Consider the following 17154-nt stretch of genomic DNA (forward strand, 5'->3'; position numbering starts at 1 on the left):
TGATTGCCAATGAGAAATTAACAACTATAGGTCACTGTACGGCCTTCAACAATGAGCAAAGCCCATACCGCATAGTCAGCTATAAAAGGCCCCGAAATGACAAATGTAAAAAAAATTCAAACGTGTTTCGTTCTAAGATTGTATAAACTTTTCCATTATAACAATAATACAGTCTTAGAATTTTATCTTGTCGCATGATATTCCTGTGTATAACGTCAATTATGATTAGTAAATACATGATCTGCCACAAAAGTTGCCATTCTCAACAATTTTGGCATTGATTGGATTTGATAAGTATTAACAGTGAACAATTGTAAGCACTGGTATTTATTCTTTGTATCATGTTTGATTATTTGACCTATATCAGATGATTTTTTACAATGACTTGTCTTGCTTGCATTAATCGGGGTTTTTTTTGGAAAGGGGGCGGGGTTAAAATTTGCAAAGTTTTTTTTTGTGTTGTGCTTCGAAGACTGTTGTTTGTCTCTTCGTAATTTCTTTTTTATCATGGTATAGCATGTTTGTCTCTACATTATAACTTTGATTGCGCTTTTGGTATCTTCTTACTTAAAACTTTTACTCAATTCTTTAATAGATATAACGATTTAGTTTGGAAGTTTGAATTTATCGATAGAACTCGTACTACAAACGGGATTTCAGATCACAATTTTCACGGTTTACAAGTAAGATGTTTGAATATTGTTTAATCGGTACTTAAATTGATTTTGTTTTTGATAATTAAAACATAAATAAATATGTATTGCTTAACAGCTAAGAAAACTAATGGTCCTAGATCCTGTCGTTGGTTGTATTTTGGGATTTGCAAAAGGTACTCTTTTTCTTAGACGGCAAATGACGTCTTTACACTAAATCTGTTTGAGGTATACTGATTAATACTTTAGTCTCAGATAACATGATTTATTTATTAGTTGTTATTGGCCTTCTAGTTGGCATTGGAATAGCCTTGTAGTAACTGTGACAATATATATACTCTTTGATCGGCAATTTGTTTTTTACAGTTTGTTCTTATGTTGTGCCGTTACACTACTGATCCGTGTTAGCTGGTTAGGGATAGGCTTACAGCGCTTACGGACATATTCAATAACACCTCATTATATTTCAGCCAGTGGCCTGTGATTCATTGGTTGACTTGTTGCTATCTGTCATATATTTTTTTATCCGTCCAGTGCATTATTTTATTATAAATCAAGCCGTTGGTATTATTTTAAATTTGTTTCACATTTTGTCATGTCGCGGCCTTTTATAGCCGATTATTCACTTTGGTTAATGTTCTTGCTCATTGTTGAAGGCCGTACGGTGACCTATAGTTGCTTTATTCCACGTCGTGTCGGCTCTGATAGATAGTATTCTCATTGACAATCATAGCTCCTTTTTTTTATAAAAATAAAAGTATATTTGTTTTTTGCTGAGAATACATGGTGTATGTATTTCCCTTCTAACTTATTCCCATCGTTCTTAAGACATATAAGGTAATTGATAATGGAATGTATCTATAATGAATATGATACTTAAAATTTCCGCTGCATGACAATCAATCGGCTGAAAATGATCTGCATACATCAGAAAAAATTATGATAGCTAGGTCACCTTATATTGCACATATGTTTTACATGTTTTAAATATTGACATGACAACTATCATGCAATACATCAACGAAAATGAGCACATAGAAAAAGGTATATACAACAAAAATATTTACTTACCGCAAGAACCATTTATTCAGAAATCAGAAGGGTTTAATTGGGAAAATCCTATTTATCTATATATTTCTATATATAGAAAATCTTTGCATTTATATTTATAGAGTCAATCGCTTATTAAATGATATTTTCTACAGATAACATAATTGGAATTGCAAAAATGTCTTATTATTTTTATCAATATTATCATCATCATTATTAGCAGGTAAAATAGAAACTGTAGTTGAGGAAAGCAGAGGGAAACACCATCATTCAAATTATACTTAAATGTTTACAGGGAACAAAAGGGAAATACCAGTTTAAAAAAAGAACTAAGAGGCTTAAAATCCAATACGCGAAACGCGCGTTTCGTCTACATGAAGCTCGTCAGTGGCACTCGAATCAAATATGGTTGGACGGTCATATACTTAATTTACGATAATGAAGGGCATTGACATACTAATGGGCATGCCATCTTGTAATAATATATGTCTAACTGGGGTTGTTGCTTTTCTTAACATGATACAAAATCTAGACCTGTGCCGGTTCAAATCCACATGCTTTGTCGAAAAGGCGTACATTTTCCCCGATGAAGTACAGTATACACCCTATTTTAATACGAGCAGTAGATGGACATTTTAACATTAGATATTAGGTATCCAGATAAATCCCACATATAAATCGCACGTACGTTTCCTTTATCAGGAAAGGATACATTAAATATATAATGCACAACATCAGCATATGTCATTCACAGTATGTAAAAAATGGTAGAAACAATAGAATTATTTACCTATTTGAATATATTTAATCCTATCCATGCATTAGATAATAGGACAGTCTAGGGAAAATCCCTATTTTCTAATGATATAGATAATGTCTAAATTTGAATTTAAAGTCCATCATATTCATAAAAGAGAGGCTATAATTTTCAACAGTAAATAACTTTTTTTAGTATTATCATTATCATCATAACTACAAATGTATTAGATGCCATAAGAACTAACATGGAATCCAATAGAACAGTAGAGAGAAAACATTATATAAGGATCTCATGAAATTAACATTGCATTAAAGGAATGGTGGAGAACTTTAATTTTGAAAGTAAAACATAACCGTTTAACATTGGTTGATAAAAGATATTGCCAGTATCATACACAACATTAGTCATTAGCAAAGCATATTCAACAAGTATAAACAATATGGTATATGCAACAGAAACGATTACCTCCTCGTATATATTTACCAGTATTCGTGTATTACAACGATTTGGGATATGTAGGGAAATTCCCATTATTTCCTAATATTTTTTTTTAATCAAACAGCAATTATACCTTTAAAATGAAATAAAAAATATTATTGTTACATGTATTATTATTATTATTATTACTATTATTATTGTTATTATTGATTTATCAGCTTCAATAGAAACTAATATAGAGGTGGAACGGAAAGGGAAATACCCTTTTACATTTTATACGTCAAATGTTCACCAAAGGGAACATAAGGGAAATACCAGGGTTTCAGGCTTATAATCTAGTTCGACAGCCGCCTATTTCGTCCAGTAAAGACTCGTCAGTGGTGCTAGATTCAATCAGTTGAAACGTCAAATCACTTAGGGAAATACTGATTTAGTTGGTTCTCTTTGAAAGTGGTTCAAACTCTAAATTATTGCGTTTTCGTTCCCCAAGCTACCTTGTTTTCCCCTTAACAGAATTGGAAAGAAATTCCTACGAGTGCAGGATATATCTGGGTACGTGATAATTGATCATATAATATATTCTAAAATGAAATAAGAATATGTTTCTTTTCACTGTTCGGCAACCAGTAATATGCGTACAAAAGAAGCAAGGTTGGGGTCGTTAATATAGAACAAGAAAGAAATACTGTTTTCTTAACTTGTTTTATAGTTTTGACTAGACAACTGCAATGCTTAACTTCAACAAAGATGTTCACCTAGTATGTAGACTTTACATGATATAAACAATAAAACAATTTACCTAGTCGTATATCCTAATTCATGTACTATCCAATATGCATAGTAGGCGATTCGGGACTGTTAAGGGGAAATCCCGCTTGTTTCTAATGACTAATACAAAATCTGGAGACCTGGTTGGTATGCGTGTGTATGTCGCAGCGCCAACTGCCAAGTTGAATAAATCAATTTGACTGTGTCCTGAAGCTGGAATGCATAGTGTATTTGGTATTGGTATCCTCAATCACTTTTCATATGATATATATTTATGAAATAAAATAAATTTGTCCAACATTAAGATTGCTGTCAATATTGTTACATCGATAATAAGGTGCTAGACTCGAAACAAAGTTGAACTTTCAAGATTTAAAGCATATCAGTTCTTTCTAGAATTATAGAATGTTCTTTATATAATCCGTATACTAGTATATAAAGATAGACTTAAGGATGTAGTCAGTTCAGGTTTAGGAAATTGTTGTCAGATATTCGGACTCCTTGTTTTTTTCCCTACGATACAGGGCAAAATACTTTGCTCCATATCACCCACTTTTCTTTTCATAAAAGACTTCAATAGCTCATAAAAGTACATTACCAAAATTAAAGCTGATTCTAGATTTCTTTCTTACGATTTAAGACACAAATAATGCCGATGCTAGACATGTAAAAGTCCAAGTCAGCTTATTCCCGCAATTAAAAAAAAATAATTAACTCGAAAATAAGTTCCATAACCCATCAATATTTTAAGCGTATTTTGTTCCTTAACTAATGCTCTTCTTATTTATAGTATCAATTTTTAATTCTAGATTTTTTTTTAATTTCAACCGACTGCATCCTTAATAATATGATTCATTCCAGTTTTAAACCAAAGGGACATTCAAACTCATAAGTCGAGAATAAACTGACAATGCCATGGCTAAAAAAGGAAAAGACAAACAGACAAACAGACAAACAACAGTACACAAAACACAACATAGAAAACTAAAAACTGAGCAACACGAACCCACCAAAAGCCGGGGTGATTTCATTTAAAATACGTTCCAGTTGCTAAATGGCTTTGCATGGATACTAGATATTTCGGCTTCTGTAACGGATGACCAAAACGATTGCACAATAAACATTACTTATTTCTATACAGACTTTAAAAAGAGTTGTTTTATCAGTAGACCCTCTTTATATTTTTGTCCAGTTCTTGTCATCGCCATTCCATATTGGTGTTTCCTTTGCAATTTGCTTGGTAGATTGTTTAAAAGATACTTAAGATATGGTAATCCATAGATTTCTGAAGTTTTTGATATAATAGAAACTTCAATGGCTGTCATCATTTATAGAGATCTGACATTGGTTAAGTCGTTGTACATTTCCATTGTAAGTGTGTAGTTAACTATTTAGGAAATTCAGTTGGTGTGTATGTAACTCTGCCTGTATCAGAAGCGCTCCTAAATATTACAGGACTACTGCACATAGAGCTATTCGAAGTGACATTGGAAACTATTTTAGAAAATTCGGAACTCTTTAGACGATCCACGTCCATCTGCTTTAAATGCAACATTTCAAACTAAATATTAGCTAAGTATAACATAGCTCTGATCAGTGGTGTATAAAGTGATGATAAAAGTGATAGGATATGTTCAAATGGAGTATACATCTCCAATTTGGTCAGAGAAGGTGTGTTTTTATTTTCAGAATTTCTTTCGAACCTTTGCTGCTTAGTAAACCTCGTGTTTTTTCTTATGCCATCGTTGACCGTTATGAGATATCTGTATTCGAGATGACCATGGATATGTTTAATTTTTAATATACAAAATACCCCAATACAACTTTCCCCTACTAGTTTTTTTACTTACTTGTCAATAGCAAAGCGAACGGTGCCACTATTGAGGAACAAGGAATACTTACACCTTAAGGAGTACCAATAAACAGGGCTTAGTACTGCTAGATTTTACCTTTTTATGTTCTGTTTTTTTTTACCGTTGATCGTATTTGTTTATTTTTGTTCATCATATGGTCTTTCTGCGACTGAAGGTTTTGAAAAGTTTAAAGCTTTTATGGTATCTTATCATCCTTTTTGTGGACCAATTTAATCGGCTCATAATAGTTTAATAGGCAAATGTGAAGAAAGAACAACAAATGCAAGAGATTTAGTAAAAAAAAACATTTCTAGAATTCCCTTTTATTTATGAAAAGTTCGGCGTAATTTGAGTCCGTTATTGCGTTGTGCACTGGTCATTCATACCCCTGAACGGCAATATAATTAAATAACTTTGTGTATTATCGTTCGAAGCGTTTTTCTGGATTTGCATCTGTAAAGCTCAAAACAAAATATTTAAAGACGGTGAAGAAATATTAAAAATTTCAACATGTATGTGACCAAAAAAGGACCTAAAAAGAATAGAACAAATAAATCATATTCAAAAGTACGCCATCAGATCCAATATACCAAAGGAATGGCTAATGTTCCAGATATAGATACCATTTTCGCTTAAACCTTATAACAAACTTTTTAAGGATTTGTTTACGATTGAGAAAACATAATATTTATAAATAGAAAAGATAATACACATGACTTAATTCCCAATACATACCTACTCCAGAGGGCTGAATTCTGAAATTTTATTCTCAGTCACATTAAGCCAATATATAAGAACAACAATTACCAAAACCTTGTTTCTTATATGAAATTCAGATGAGGTATAGACGGCTTATAACTATCTGTTCGATTTTGTACCACTTGCGCGCATTTTTGAAAGTTTTTATGCGTATAAATATAATTTTTAACGATGTTCGGTGTATATGAAGGTAAAGTTTATGAATGGAATAAGGAAAAGGTTTCGGATGGTGGCGACGGGATGGTGTTAGATAACAGCGTGTTCGTCTTTCAATCTAGTAACTAATGTGTCTGTTTGAGATTAAGGCATTGAATCAAAGACAGTTCAAAATTGTTTAAACTCCATCTGAACTGGGTATCTCTTTTATTTGCAGATATCATTTAGTACATAATCGTTAAAATGTAGCCATAGTCGTTCCACACTCAGTTGTGAGGTGATCGCGCATCACTATGGCCTTAGTGAAACAAAAGTGGGATACAGAAATTGGTAGTGTTTCTTGCATTGGTATAACAATTTCGGATTTTAAATCATAAAGCATCATGTCCTTTCGTGTACTGAACGACACCTCCCCGCCGCAAATCAAGATTTTGTCCTCAAAACAGCACGCTCCAAATCCTTTCCTATCAAACTTGGTTATCTTTGATATTGGTCGTGTGCTATCTTTTTCGGAACATTTCAAAACTGTTCCATCCTTACAAATAACTATCATCTGCTCTTTGTAGTTGACCGCTTTGGAATTTAGTCGTGCAAAATCTGGTAACTTATACGAAACTCTGTAGCTTTGCTCTGATTCACAGTTAAAACATTGAATTGTATTGGAAAGTGTGTTATCGGACAGTAAACCGCCAAATAAATATACTTTTTTTCCTACACAAGTGTGAGCTGGTGATCTTACAGGTTCATACAATTTAGTTTTACTGCATATCCATGTATTAGTGGGAGTATTAAATCTCAAAACACTATTCGTGCATCTCTGATCGTCCTTGCCACCAAATACGTAGACATTATCGAAGGCATACATCGCGTGATACTGTCTTTCCACAGGTAAATGTGGGAGCTGAATCCATTCATTCTCTTGGCCATCGAATTTTAAAAAGACAGTTTTCCCGCCAGTTCCTTTATACGGTCCTGGACCGGAACCACCAGATACATAAATGTCTAGGCCGTTAGAACATATGGCAAAATTATAACCAGGGTCAAATGGCAATGGCTTTAAAGAAAACCAAATTTTTTGTGGAAAACTAAACCCCATGACACTGCAGTTATTTCCACCTTCACTGCCTCCAATAACGACTAATACGTCGTCTGCTGGTGTAGCAAAAACACCATCATCTTGCATATTAGAATTGTGACGCGATGTCAAGTCTTCTAACATTCGCAATATATCATGATTTGTAGAAAATTCTTCAATCTTGACAGCCTCTTCGTATATGTCTTTCGCAGACACTCTATTTTGCATCATCGCCTCGCATAGTTCTGGGAAACGTTGAATACGGTTTTCTAAATCCGCAACTATCCAGGAAAACGACACTTGACAAAATAAACCACTTCTATCAACAACATTTATATTATCAGATTCCAAAATAGATATAAGACTATCAACTGTACCTATTTCGTCAAGTTTGGCTTCACTGTTTGCAATTTCGGCAAAATGTTTAAGAATTAAAGATCGTGCTATCTCGGCAAGATCTGCAGTGTAGCCATGATTCTGTGCAATCTGCCAAACATGTACACAGTTTGACTTATCAGCATTTACACTTAGAAACTGCTTGCATATCGTATGGAGAGAATTTATTTGCATCATGTGGGCCACGTGGAGTAGAATGTCAGCGTTGACCATAGTAACCACACTAGGTTCACCGGTATAAATAAACTTTAACAAATCTGAGCAACTGTCTTCATCTAATAGCATATCATCCAGGCAAACGCAACCAGTTTCTGTTTCCTAAAATAATGAATTGCAAAGTTTAATTTGTCATAAAACAGGCATTTAATTTATTAAAAATCAAAGTACCTGATAGTACAAACATACCATTGATTTATAAACGATCAAAATACCTGATAATACAAACACACTATTGATTTATTAACATTCAAAGTACCTGATAGCACAAACATACCATTGACTTATTAACAAACAAAGTACCGAAGAGCACAAACATACTATTGATTTATTAAGTACCAAAATATCTGAAAGGACAAACATGCTATTGATTTATAAGTGCCTGATAGCACAAACTATACCATTGATTTATAAACAACCAAAGTGTCCGATAGCACAAACTATACCATTGATTTATAAACAACCAAAGTGTCCGATAGCACAAACTATACCATTGATTTATAAACAACCAAAGTGTCCGATAGCACAAACTATACCATTGATTTATAAACAACCAAAGTGTCCGATAGCACAAACTATACCATTGATTTATTAACAACCAAAGTACCCGATAGCACAAACTATACCATTGATTTATTAACAACCAAAGTGCCCGATAGCACAAACTATTCTATTGATTTATTAACAACCAAAGTACCCGATAGCACAATCCTATTGATTTATTAACAACCAAAGTACCCGATAGCACAAACTATACCATTGATTTATAAACGATCCAAGTACCCGATAGGACCAATCATACCATTGATTTATAAACGGTCTAATTACCTGATAGGACCAATCATACCATTGATTTATAAACGATCCAAGTACCTGATAGGACCAATCATACCATTGATTTATAAACGGTCTAAGTACCTGATAGGACCAATGATACCATTGATTTATAAACGGTGTAAGTACCTGATAGGACCACTCATACCATTGATTTATAAACGGTGTAAGTACCTGATAGGACCAATGATACCATTGATTTATAAACGGTTTAAGTACCTGATAGGACCAATCATACCATTGATTTATAAACGGTCTAAGTACCTGATAGGACCAATCATACCATTGATTTATAAACGGTCTAAGTACCTGATAGGACCAATCATACCATTGATTTATAAACGGTCTAAGTACCTGGTAGGACCAATCATACCATTGATTTATAAACGGTCTAAGTACCTGATAGGACCAATCATACCATTGATTTATAAACGGTCTAAGTACCTGATAGGACCAATGATACCATTGATTTATAAACGGTCTAAGTACCTGATAAGACCAATGATACCATTGATTTATAAACGGTCTAAGTACCTGATAGGACCAATAATACCATCGATTTATAAACGATCTAAGTACCTGATAGGACCAATGATACCATTGATTTATAAACGGTCTAAGTACTCAATAGCGCAAACATTCCATTGATTTAGTTATAATATTTAAGGAATCTGATAGCATGAACTGATGTAATGGATATAAAGAAATGTGTGGTGTTTCGGTTTAAATGTTTTGCAGCTGTAAGTTGTGGCACTCATTTACAGAACACTGATTCATTTTGTATGTGGTTCGACAGATGGATAAAATACTTGGTAAACGACTATACAAAATTAATAATATGTCATGATATTCTTCAGCGTATTATGAAAAATACCGATAATCATGTTCTGAAGTTACTCCCTTTTTTAATTAGGTCGGACTTTGTTTAGTCACAATGGAGATTAACAGACGTGAACGCAACTTATCGAACGGAAAAAAAATAATTTATAAATTTTGGCGGCCAGTAACATTACACATTTTTTTCATTCGTGAAAGGTAAAACAATGAAATAGTAATGTGTTGGTAACCGATAACTTTTATAACAAAATGTCAAATAAAAGAGACCATTACGTATGCAGCAGTACTTCCCTTGAAACATTAGATATTAAACAGCCCTCCATTAGCTATGGTAGTGGAGCACTCCTTAATGTCAGTTTGTAGAATGGTGTCTAACCGTGCAAAGGGTCACAGATTCGAACCTGTGCTGGTTCAAAGATAATTGTTGAAGGACAATTGATCGTGCTCTAATTTTCCATTTGTTGCTCCAACTAAAAAACCTACGGTGAATCAAAGAGATTAGTAATTGAGTTTATTTAGCATCAATCATAAGAAAATAAAATCTCAGTTTGCAGTTTACTATGGTACCGTGCTTTGCCCTCCGTAAAATATTCGATTTTCAGGATTGTCAAACTTTCAAATAACGGCCGGGTACCAATCTAGGGTGGTCAAGGGTTCGGACCTTGGTCGATTCGGATTCCTAATGATGTGTCCAGATAGGCTGACATGTCTTCCTGCGAACTATTACTATTTGAATTAGCACCTGCTCAGCGTGTCGGTTTAATACAAAGCAGGGTTCATATTCATCATGTTCATATTACATATCAACATGCATTATCTGGTACAGATATGCTTGTTATATTTGCAACTGGACGTTAAACACTAATCCATCCAATAAACAGCCGTGACCTGGGAAACAATAAAAAAATAGTACCCCTGCATAAGAAATACACTATCTCATATTCCCCAAGCATCTTTTTATTTGCTTTGGTTAATTATTTTTTTTTGTAGTTCGGTTCTGGCTTGAAAATGCAAATATTGTTTTGTTGAAATTTGCTGTTATAAAATTTTGGAAATCATTTGAAATTAAGGAATAATTATGCATTGTTCTTATTCCTTGTGCGGTTTGGCTTTTACTTTTAATCAGCTCTTCAAATAAAGGCAACAGTAGTATACCGCTGTTCAAAAGTCATAAATCGATTGAGAGAAAACAAATCCGGGTTACAAACTAAAACCGAGAGAATCACATCAACTATAAGAGGAAAACAAAGGAACAACAGAAACACTGAAGTGCAACAAAAACAAACGCCAACATACATAGAAACGAACTATTTGATAACAACTGCCATATTCCTGACTTAGTACAGGACCCAAAATCAGACTCTTCGCAGATGACAGTATAATCTACCGACAAATTAAATCTCAAAACGACTGCCTCAAGCTTCAAGAAGACCTTGAAGCTGCAATACAATGGGAACAAGATTGGCTTATGTCTTTCCATCCAGACAAGTGTAACATCATGAACATAACGACAAAGAGAAATCCCATCCACTTTTATTACAACATGTATGGACACATTTTAGAATCAGTAAAACATGCTAACTACTTAGGTATCACCATCTCAGCAGACCTAAAATGGAACACCCACATCCAACAAACCGCCGCTAAAGCAAATAAATCCTTATGTTTCATCAGAAGAAACCTTAAAGTCCAATCGCAAAAACTTAAAGAAAGAGCGTACCAAACACTTATAAGACCAAAGTGAGAATACTGTTGTACTGTATGGGACCCATTTACAAACGAAAATATAAAATCACTAGAAAAAGTAAAGAGACGGGCGGCAAGGTATGTGTGCAACAGACATCACAACACTAGCAGTGTGTCTGAGATGCTAGACACCATGAAATGGCAAACATTACAAGAACGCCGACTACGAACAAGGCTTATAATGTTCCACAAAATTGTAAATGAAAATATAGCCATTCCATCGCATAATGTATTACAACAGAGTCAGTCTACTACAAGATCCACCAATAAAGAATCTTACAGACAAATTCAATGCAATAAAGACAGCTATACATTTTCTTTTTTCTGTCAAACCATCAAAGACTGGAACAAATTATCCTCTGAAATTACTAAAAACACTACTACAGAAAATTTCAAGGGTGCACTCACTCACGATGTGCTCCTTAATGAATGACCAAAAACAACATTAAACAAGAAATATTTTGTTAATCTATGTTTTGACAAAAAATTCTTCATATCAATTTATTTGGAAACATTTACCAGGCATGCACCGGAAAGTAAACATCAGTACATTGATGGTTTTCTGTAACGAAAAATATCGCTAAAATGACAACACTACCTGACAGAAATACAGTACAACCACACACAAGTACACTCATCACAGAGAAACGCACAAATAAATAATATAATAGTCGATACAACATGTAAACCGCAGAATAACAACGAACATCTTCCATTAACGACAGACAGCACAGGACATCACAAATATGTAACGAATATATAATCTTGAAATTCATACAATTATTTTCACAATACTAGTCCAAACAATTATCATGATAATGATGGTATTATCATGATCAAGGCTATTTTATAATTATTTGGACTACAAACGATAAGACATAACACATTATCCAACGGAAACCACAACAGAAACATCATAAATAAATACATGAATGTTGGAGGTATAAAATACCGAGACACTTCGTATAGCGATGCAAATTCACACTCGGCATAAAAGTCATATTCGGGAATAAGTCACGTTCGGTACTTAGCAGACAGACAACAGAAAAGTTAAACCACAATCTAAGACGTGGTAAAAATGTCATTAGTTAGTTTAGACACAGACACATCGTTTAGATCAACCAATTCGTGATGGTGTCCATAAAATTTACGGAGTGTCATTTTTAATCTTTCCTCCTCATAACTCTGTTAGAGCAGTTTCTGCATAAAGAGTAAACTCCTGTATATGAAGTCCGTATAGTGTGAACATGCACGAGCATAACGTATCAATTGAGATATGTAAACACCATACGACGGAGCAGAGGGTATGTTACTGCTGAGAAATAGGAAATTGATAATTGGGAAGTTGAAATCATCTCGTTTGTCATAGATTTTAGTGTGAAGTCGTCCATCTGTGTCAATATTGAGGAAAAGATCAAAGTATGAAGCAGTCCTTTTTGTATCAGTAGTATCCTTAATTTCAAGTTCACTGGGATATATGAGATGCAAGTACTGACTGAAATATGGGTTATTCAGTGGTAGGACATCATCAATATATCTGAAAGTAAAGTTAAAGAATTTTGCAAGGTGCTTTTTCTTTTTGTCTTTTAGAAGGTTCTGAATGAATTCTGCTTCATACGAGTACAAAAACAAGTTGGCCAGAAGGGGCGCACAATTAGTACCCATTGGAATACCGACTGTCTGTTGAAATATCAATCCTCCAAACTCAAAGTATATATTGTCGATTAAAAAGTCCAGCATTTTGATAATATCATCGTCAGTGTATTTTCTGATAGAATCAGTGTGGTTCTTCACAAAATAAGAGTTATTATAACCCAAAATAAGAAATTTATATCTACGATTCCCATTTTTATGGAAAAAAGCTTTGTTTAATGAGATGGTTAAGTCGATCTTTCAATTGAGCATGGGGAATAGTAGTGTAAAGCGTAGAAAAATCAAAGGTCTTAATGTTGCTGTAAAATTGCAAAGATTGTGTCAGATCTAAGATTTAGCAGTAGATCTTTAGAATTTTTAAGAATCCACATCTGATTGACACCACTGGTAGAATATATCTCATCACGATATTTTTGAAGGCCATCTTTTACTGTAGAAAGAATAGTAGTCAACACTTTAGAAAGATGTTTAGTCGAACATCTTGATGATCCCGCTATGTATCGTTCTTTTTATGGAGTTTTGTGAAGTTTTGGTATCCAGTATAATGACGGTAGATTTTCTTTGTTTTCTTTGATGTTAATACCAAATGAAAGAAGGACAAATTTGTGATTTTGTAAAATTTCATCCTTTGTAAACGATGTTAAAGAATACGTAGAATATGTAGGATTACCAGTTGTGCTGTTTATTCCAAGCTCTTTTGTGAGACATTGCAAATAATGGTTTTTACATACAAAGACCATATTATCGGAGGCTTTATCTGCTGGAACAACGATGTATTTGTCTTGCAAAGAGGATAAAGCATCCACAACCTCCGGGCTCTTGAATGGGTTAGAAACCCTTGTGCTCATAGTACATCGTAGTTTCTGAATTCGCTTCTGAATGCATGATCGAATAGCTTTGATCCATTCAGACAAAGTGTCCAGTTCTGGTTCGTCTGGTTCGCGCTTTACCCATTTTCTAGCATAGTCCTCAACTGCATCCATCAGTAACCTGAAGTTCTTTTTCCAGTTGATGGCCTGGGGAATTCTATATTTTGGTCCCTTGACTAACAACTCTCTTAGTTGTTCATTGGTAACGATGCCAAGGTCGCCAGTAATAACATGACCAGCTGGACTATAATTGTATTTTGACGATGTACATGAGCAATCCGGAGGTTTGGATTTCACATCTTTGAGGTTAAAGGCCTCTAAAACCCTCTTGTGGTTGAAAATCTTGGATGCAATAGACCTGGTGTAAGTTTATGAAATTATCGTTTGTTTTAGGTTTTGATTTTTTAAATATGTTGGACTCGAGCATCACTGAAGAGACATTAATTGTCGAAATGCGCCTCTAGTGCAGTAAAATTGGTACGATGTTTTTTATATTACCGGGGTTTTTACAATGAAGTTTCTTTATAGGTCTATAATTCATCCTCCTATGACGTTCTTCTTTCGCTTTGTAAACAAAGCCATTTTCTAATCCAATAGAGTATGGGGTGCACATGATTCACGCTGGGAATAGTATACATCAATAAAGTATATAAGTTGATAAGTAATTTCTGTTGCGCAGCTGCAATAGGTACATCATGTTTCATCACGTATTCGTCAAGTGAATAGCAAATGCAGGCGAAAAGGAAATACCATTAACAGAGTGTGTATGACCATTGTTTATAACTATGAAATACGAAATTCACGGATACAATGTCAACAAAAATTTGCAGGCTGCTGAAAAACACGCCCAAAATGTGTCGCACAGCTCTTTGTTAGAATCATGATTCTCTTCCAGAAATAACCCTTATTATAACAAATCCAATTCCGGGAATAGACCTGCGTCGCTGCACGTAACTGATCAAGGTAACATGTATACTGAAGCATAACTGATCATTCCCTAACATTAAGTCGAGAAAACATTGACGAAAATTTTCATTGTACAATTTCTGTAAAATTTTGACTTATATATCGGCAAACAACATGAAGTGGCTGCACGATGGATGTAAAAATTGCTAACCTGCTACAACATTACGAAGCTGCAACCAAATATAAACTCATTCCCATTCATAGAAGCAAAGACAAGTTTGACGACAGTCTTCTACTAAAGGTCTTTCGGACGGACAGACATACTTACAGAGTCGAGCGATTACTAAACTTTCTTTCGCCGTTGGCGACGCAGGTGAAAATTAAACTATCATTGAAATCTTATCAAGATATATTATTTTATTCTCATTATCCTTACCATTAATCCACTATCAAACATGACTTCAAAGAACTCCGACAGGGAGGCTAAGATGACTCTATGGCACTTGAATTCTCTGCCATTTACAGATATTGTAAAATCGGCATATTTATCATCAATCTTAAGATTCCATAAACCTTTAGCTAAATCTGTACTATATGTTGACATGCTGGAAAAAATAACATACTTTACAAATAGTTTTTACAGACTCAAGTTGATGAAAATACACATGAGTGATATTAAATTTTTGATCTTTCAACAAGTTCCACTATTAAACCTTGTAATTATCATATATATATATTGGACGGGCCTAGGGAAAAACCAGCTGTATGTACGAACTATATAACTAAGGTGATTTGGTTGTCCTAGAAAGCTTCGAATGTCAGATTAATCGCCAAATCGGATTCAGAAACTTTTAAAATCGGGAGAGCATGGTTTATATATGATGAAATGTGGTTCAATTTCCACTTTTGTCTAGTTTTACTTGACTCTTTGTTCTTTTAAGCATATTTGGACAAAACAGTTGTCTGATCCCCCTCCCCATTCCCTTGTTCTTGATACACATTTATATTTCTCACATACTTTGTACAGTGTATGGTCCCCTCAGCCTGATTACTCAATATCATGAATTAATTCAGTGATCAATGACGAGATTAGTTTTTAAAATTGTTTTTGTTTTATATGAAATACATTGAAGAAACTGCTAGACTAAAGTAACTAAGTTGCCCTAGTGAAATGTAGATTTGGATTATTGTAAACTTTATATGCACCTAAAACACAAGAGAGATAGAAGGAGAGATAGATTTAAAAACTAAGGGAACATTGAAGATATTCTTATAACAAGCAAGAAAAAAGTATCTTTATCTGACACGTTCTACATACTCGGGATTTGGGGTTGGGGTCGGGGCATTTCGATCTTTTTGTGGTAGGGGTGAGAAGCTGAGACATCCAGTTCCCAACCCTCTTAATGTATTTTGAGTAACAAAAATACAAACCCTATCATATGTTTTTTGCAAAAGCTATACCTATAGCTATCATAGTAAGTTACGCTATTTCATAGACAAATATCTGAAGATTTACAACAGTGGTTTTATAATTGCATCTATGAAAAAAATCGACAGTTTCAGACACTTGAGATTTAATCATCAACCTTATGATATATGTTCTAATGAATTGTGAGGAATATAATAATGAATGAGCATTTTTATCCCTCTCCTGTCTTTATAATAAATCAAACAATTTAAATAAATTTAATGTAAATAAAGAAATTAAACTAACAACATGAACAAAAAACCCTGGAAAAATAGTAAAAATGTAAAAGAAACTTTGGGTATATCAGTAAATTATGTAAATAAGATCTTGGTCATGGGGAACTAAAAATTTGTTTCGATTTACATTACATTGGGTGCTGAACCTAACGAGTAGTTAAGAAATAGATTTTCACGAGTCACATTTTTTTCAACTGAAAGTGAAAGTAGAATTTCAAAACGAAAGTATGACATTGTAAATAATTTTATCGTTAGACACCTATGCGAAATGTCGTTTAAAAATGATAATTAAAAGATCATTGAAATAGTATCAATGTTCAGAACAAACCAATTATAAAATGAAAAACACTGAAAGATATATACGTTTTACCTTTTTGAGTGCTTGTTGATTATTTTATGAGATTATTTCCCTTTGACGGGCTTTGTGTACATGAAGGAATGGGGTGCACACAGGCTTTCGAGGAATGAACGTCTTTCTATT

The 17154-nt window shown here is 33.8% G+C and overlaps 1 protein-coding gene across 2 annotated transcripts; it reads right to left on the reverse strand.

Moving 5' to 3' along the window:
• Positions 1 to 6627: 6627 nt before the first annotated feature.
• Positions 6628 to 17098, reverse strand: LOC127704866 (kelch-like protein 21). Of its 2 annotated transcripts, none has more exons than XM_052209094.1 (3): positions 17044 to 17098; positions 15406 to 15574; positions 6628 to 8226 (listed from the first exon to the last, which is right to left on the reverse strand). In XM_052209094.1, exons 2-3 carry the CDS (start codon positions 15571 to 15573, stop codon positions 6676 to 6678), a joined length of 1719 nt encoding a protein of 572 aa, XP_052065054.1. In that variant the 5' UTR covers position 15574; positions 17044 to 17098; the 3' UTR covers positions 6628 to 6675. The 2 variants fall into 2 exon arrangements, with proteins under 2 accessions (XP_052065054.1, XP_052065055.1); XM_052209095.1 differs by having other exon boundaries at positions 17037 to 17098.
• Positions 17099 to 17154: the final 56 nt, after the last annotated feature.

Source organism: Mytilus californianus, unplaced genomic scaffold, assembly GCF_021869535.1.
Source record: "Mytilus californianus isolate M0D057914Y unplaced genomic scaffold, xbMytCali1.0.p SCAF_6, whole genome shotgun sequence".
NCBI lineage: Eukaryota > Metazoa > Mollusca > Bivalvia > Mytilida > Mytilidae > Mytilus > Mytilus californianus.

Coding starts and splice junctions, on each gene's coding strand:
- LOC127704866 (XM_052209094.1), bottom strand. CDS start 15,573: ATGTCAACATATAGTACAGATTTAGCTAAAGGTTTATGGAATCTTAAG. Junction 8,227..15,405: donor TGTTTGATAGTGGATTAATG/GTAAGGATAATG, acceptor TCATTATTTTAG/GAAACAGAAACTGGTTGCGT.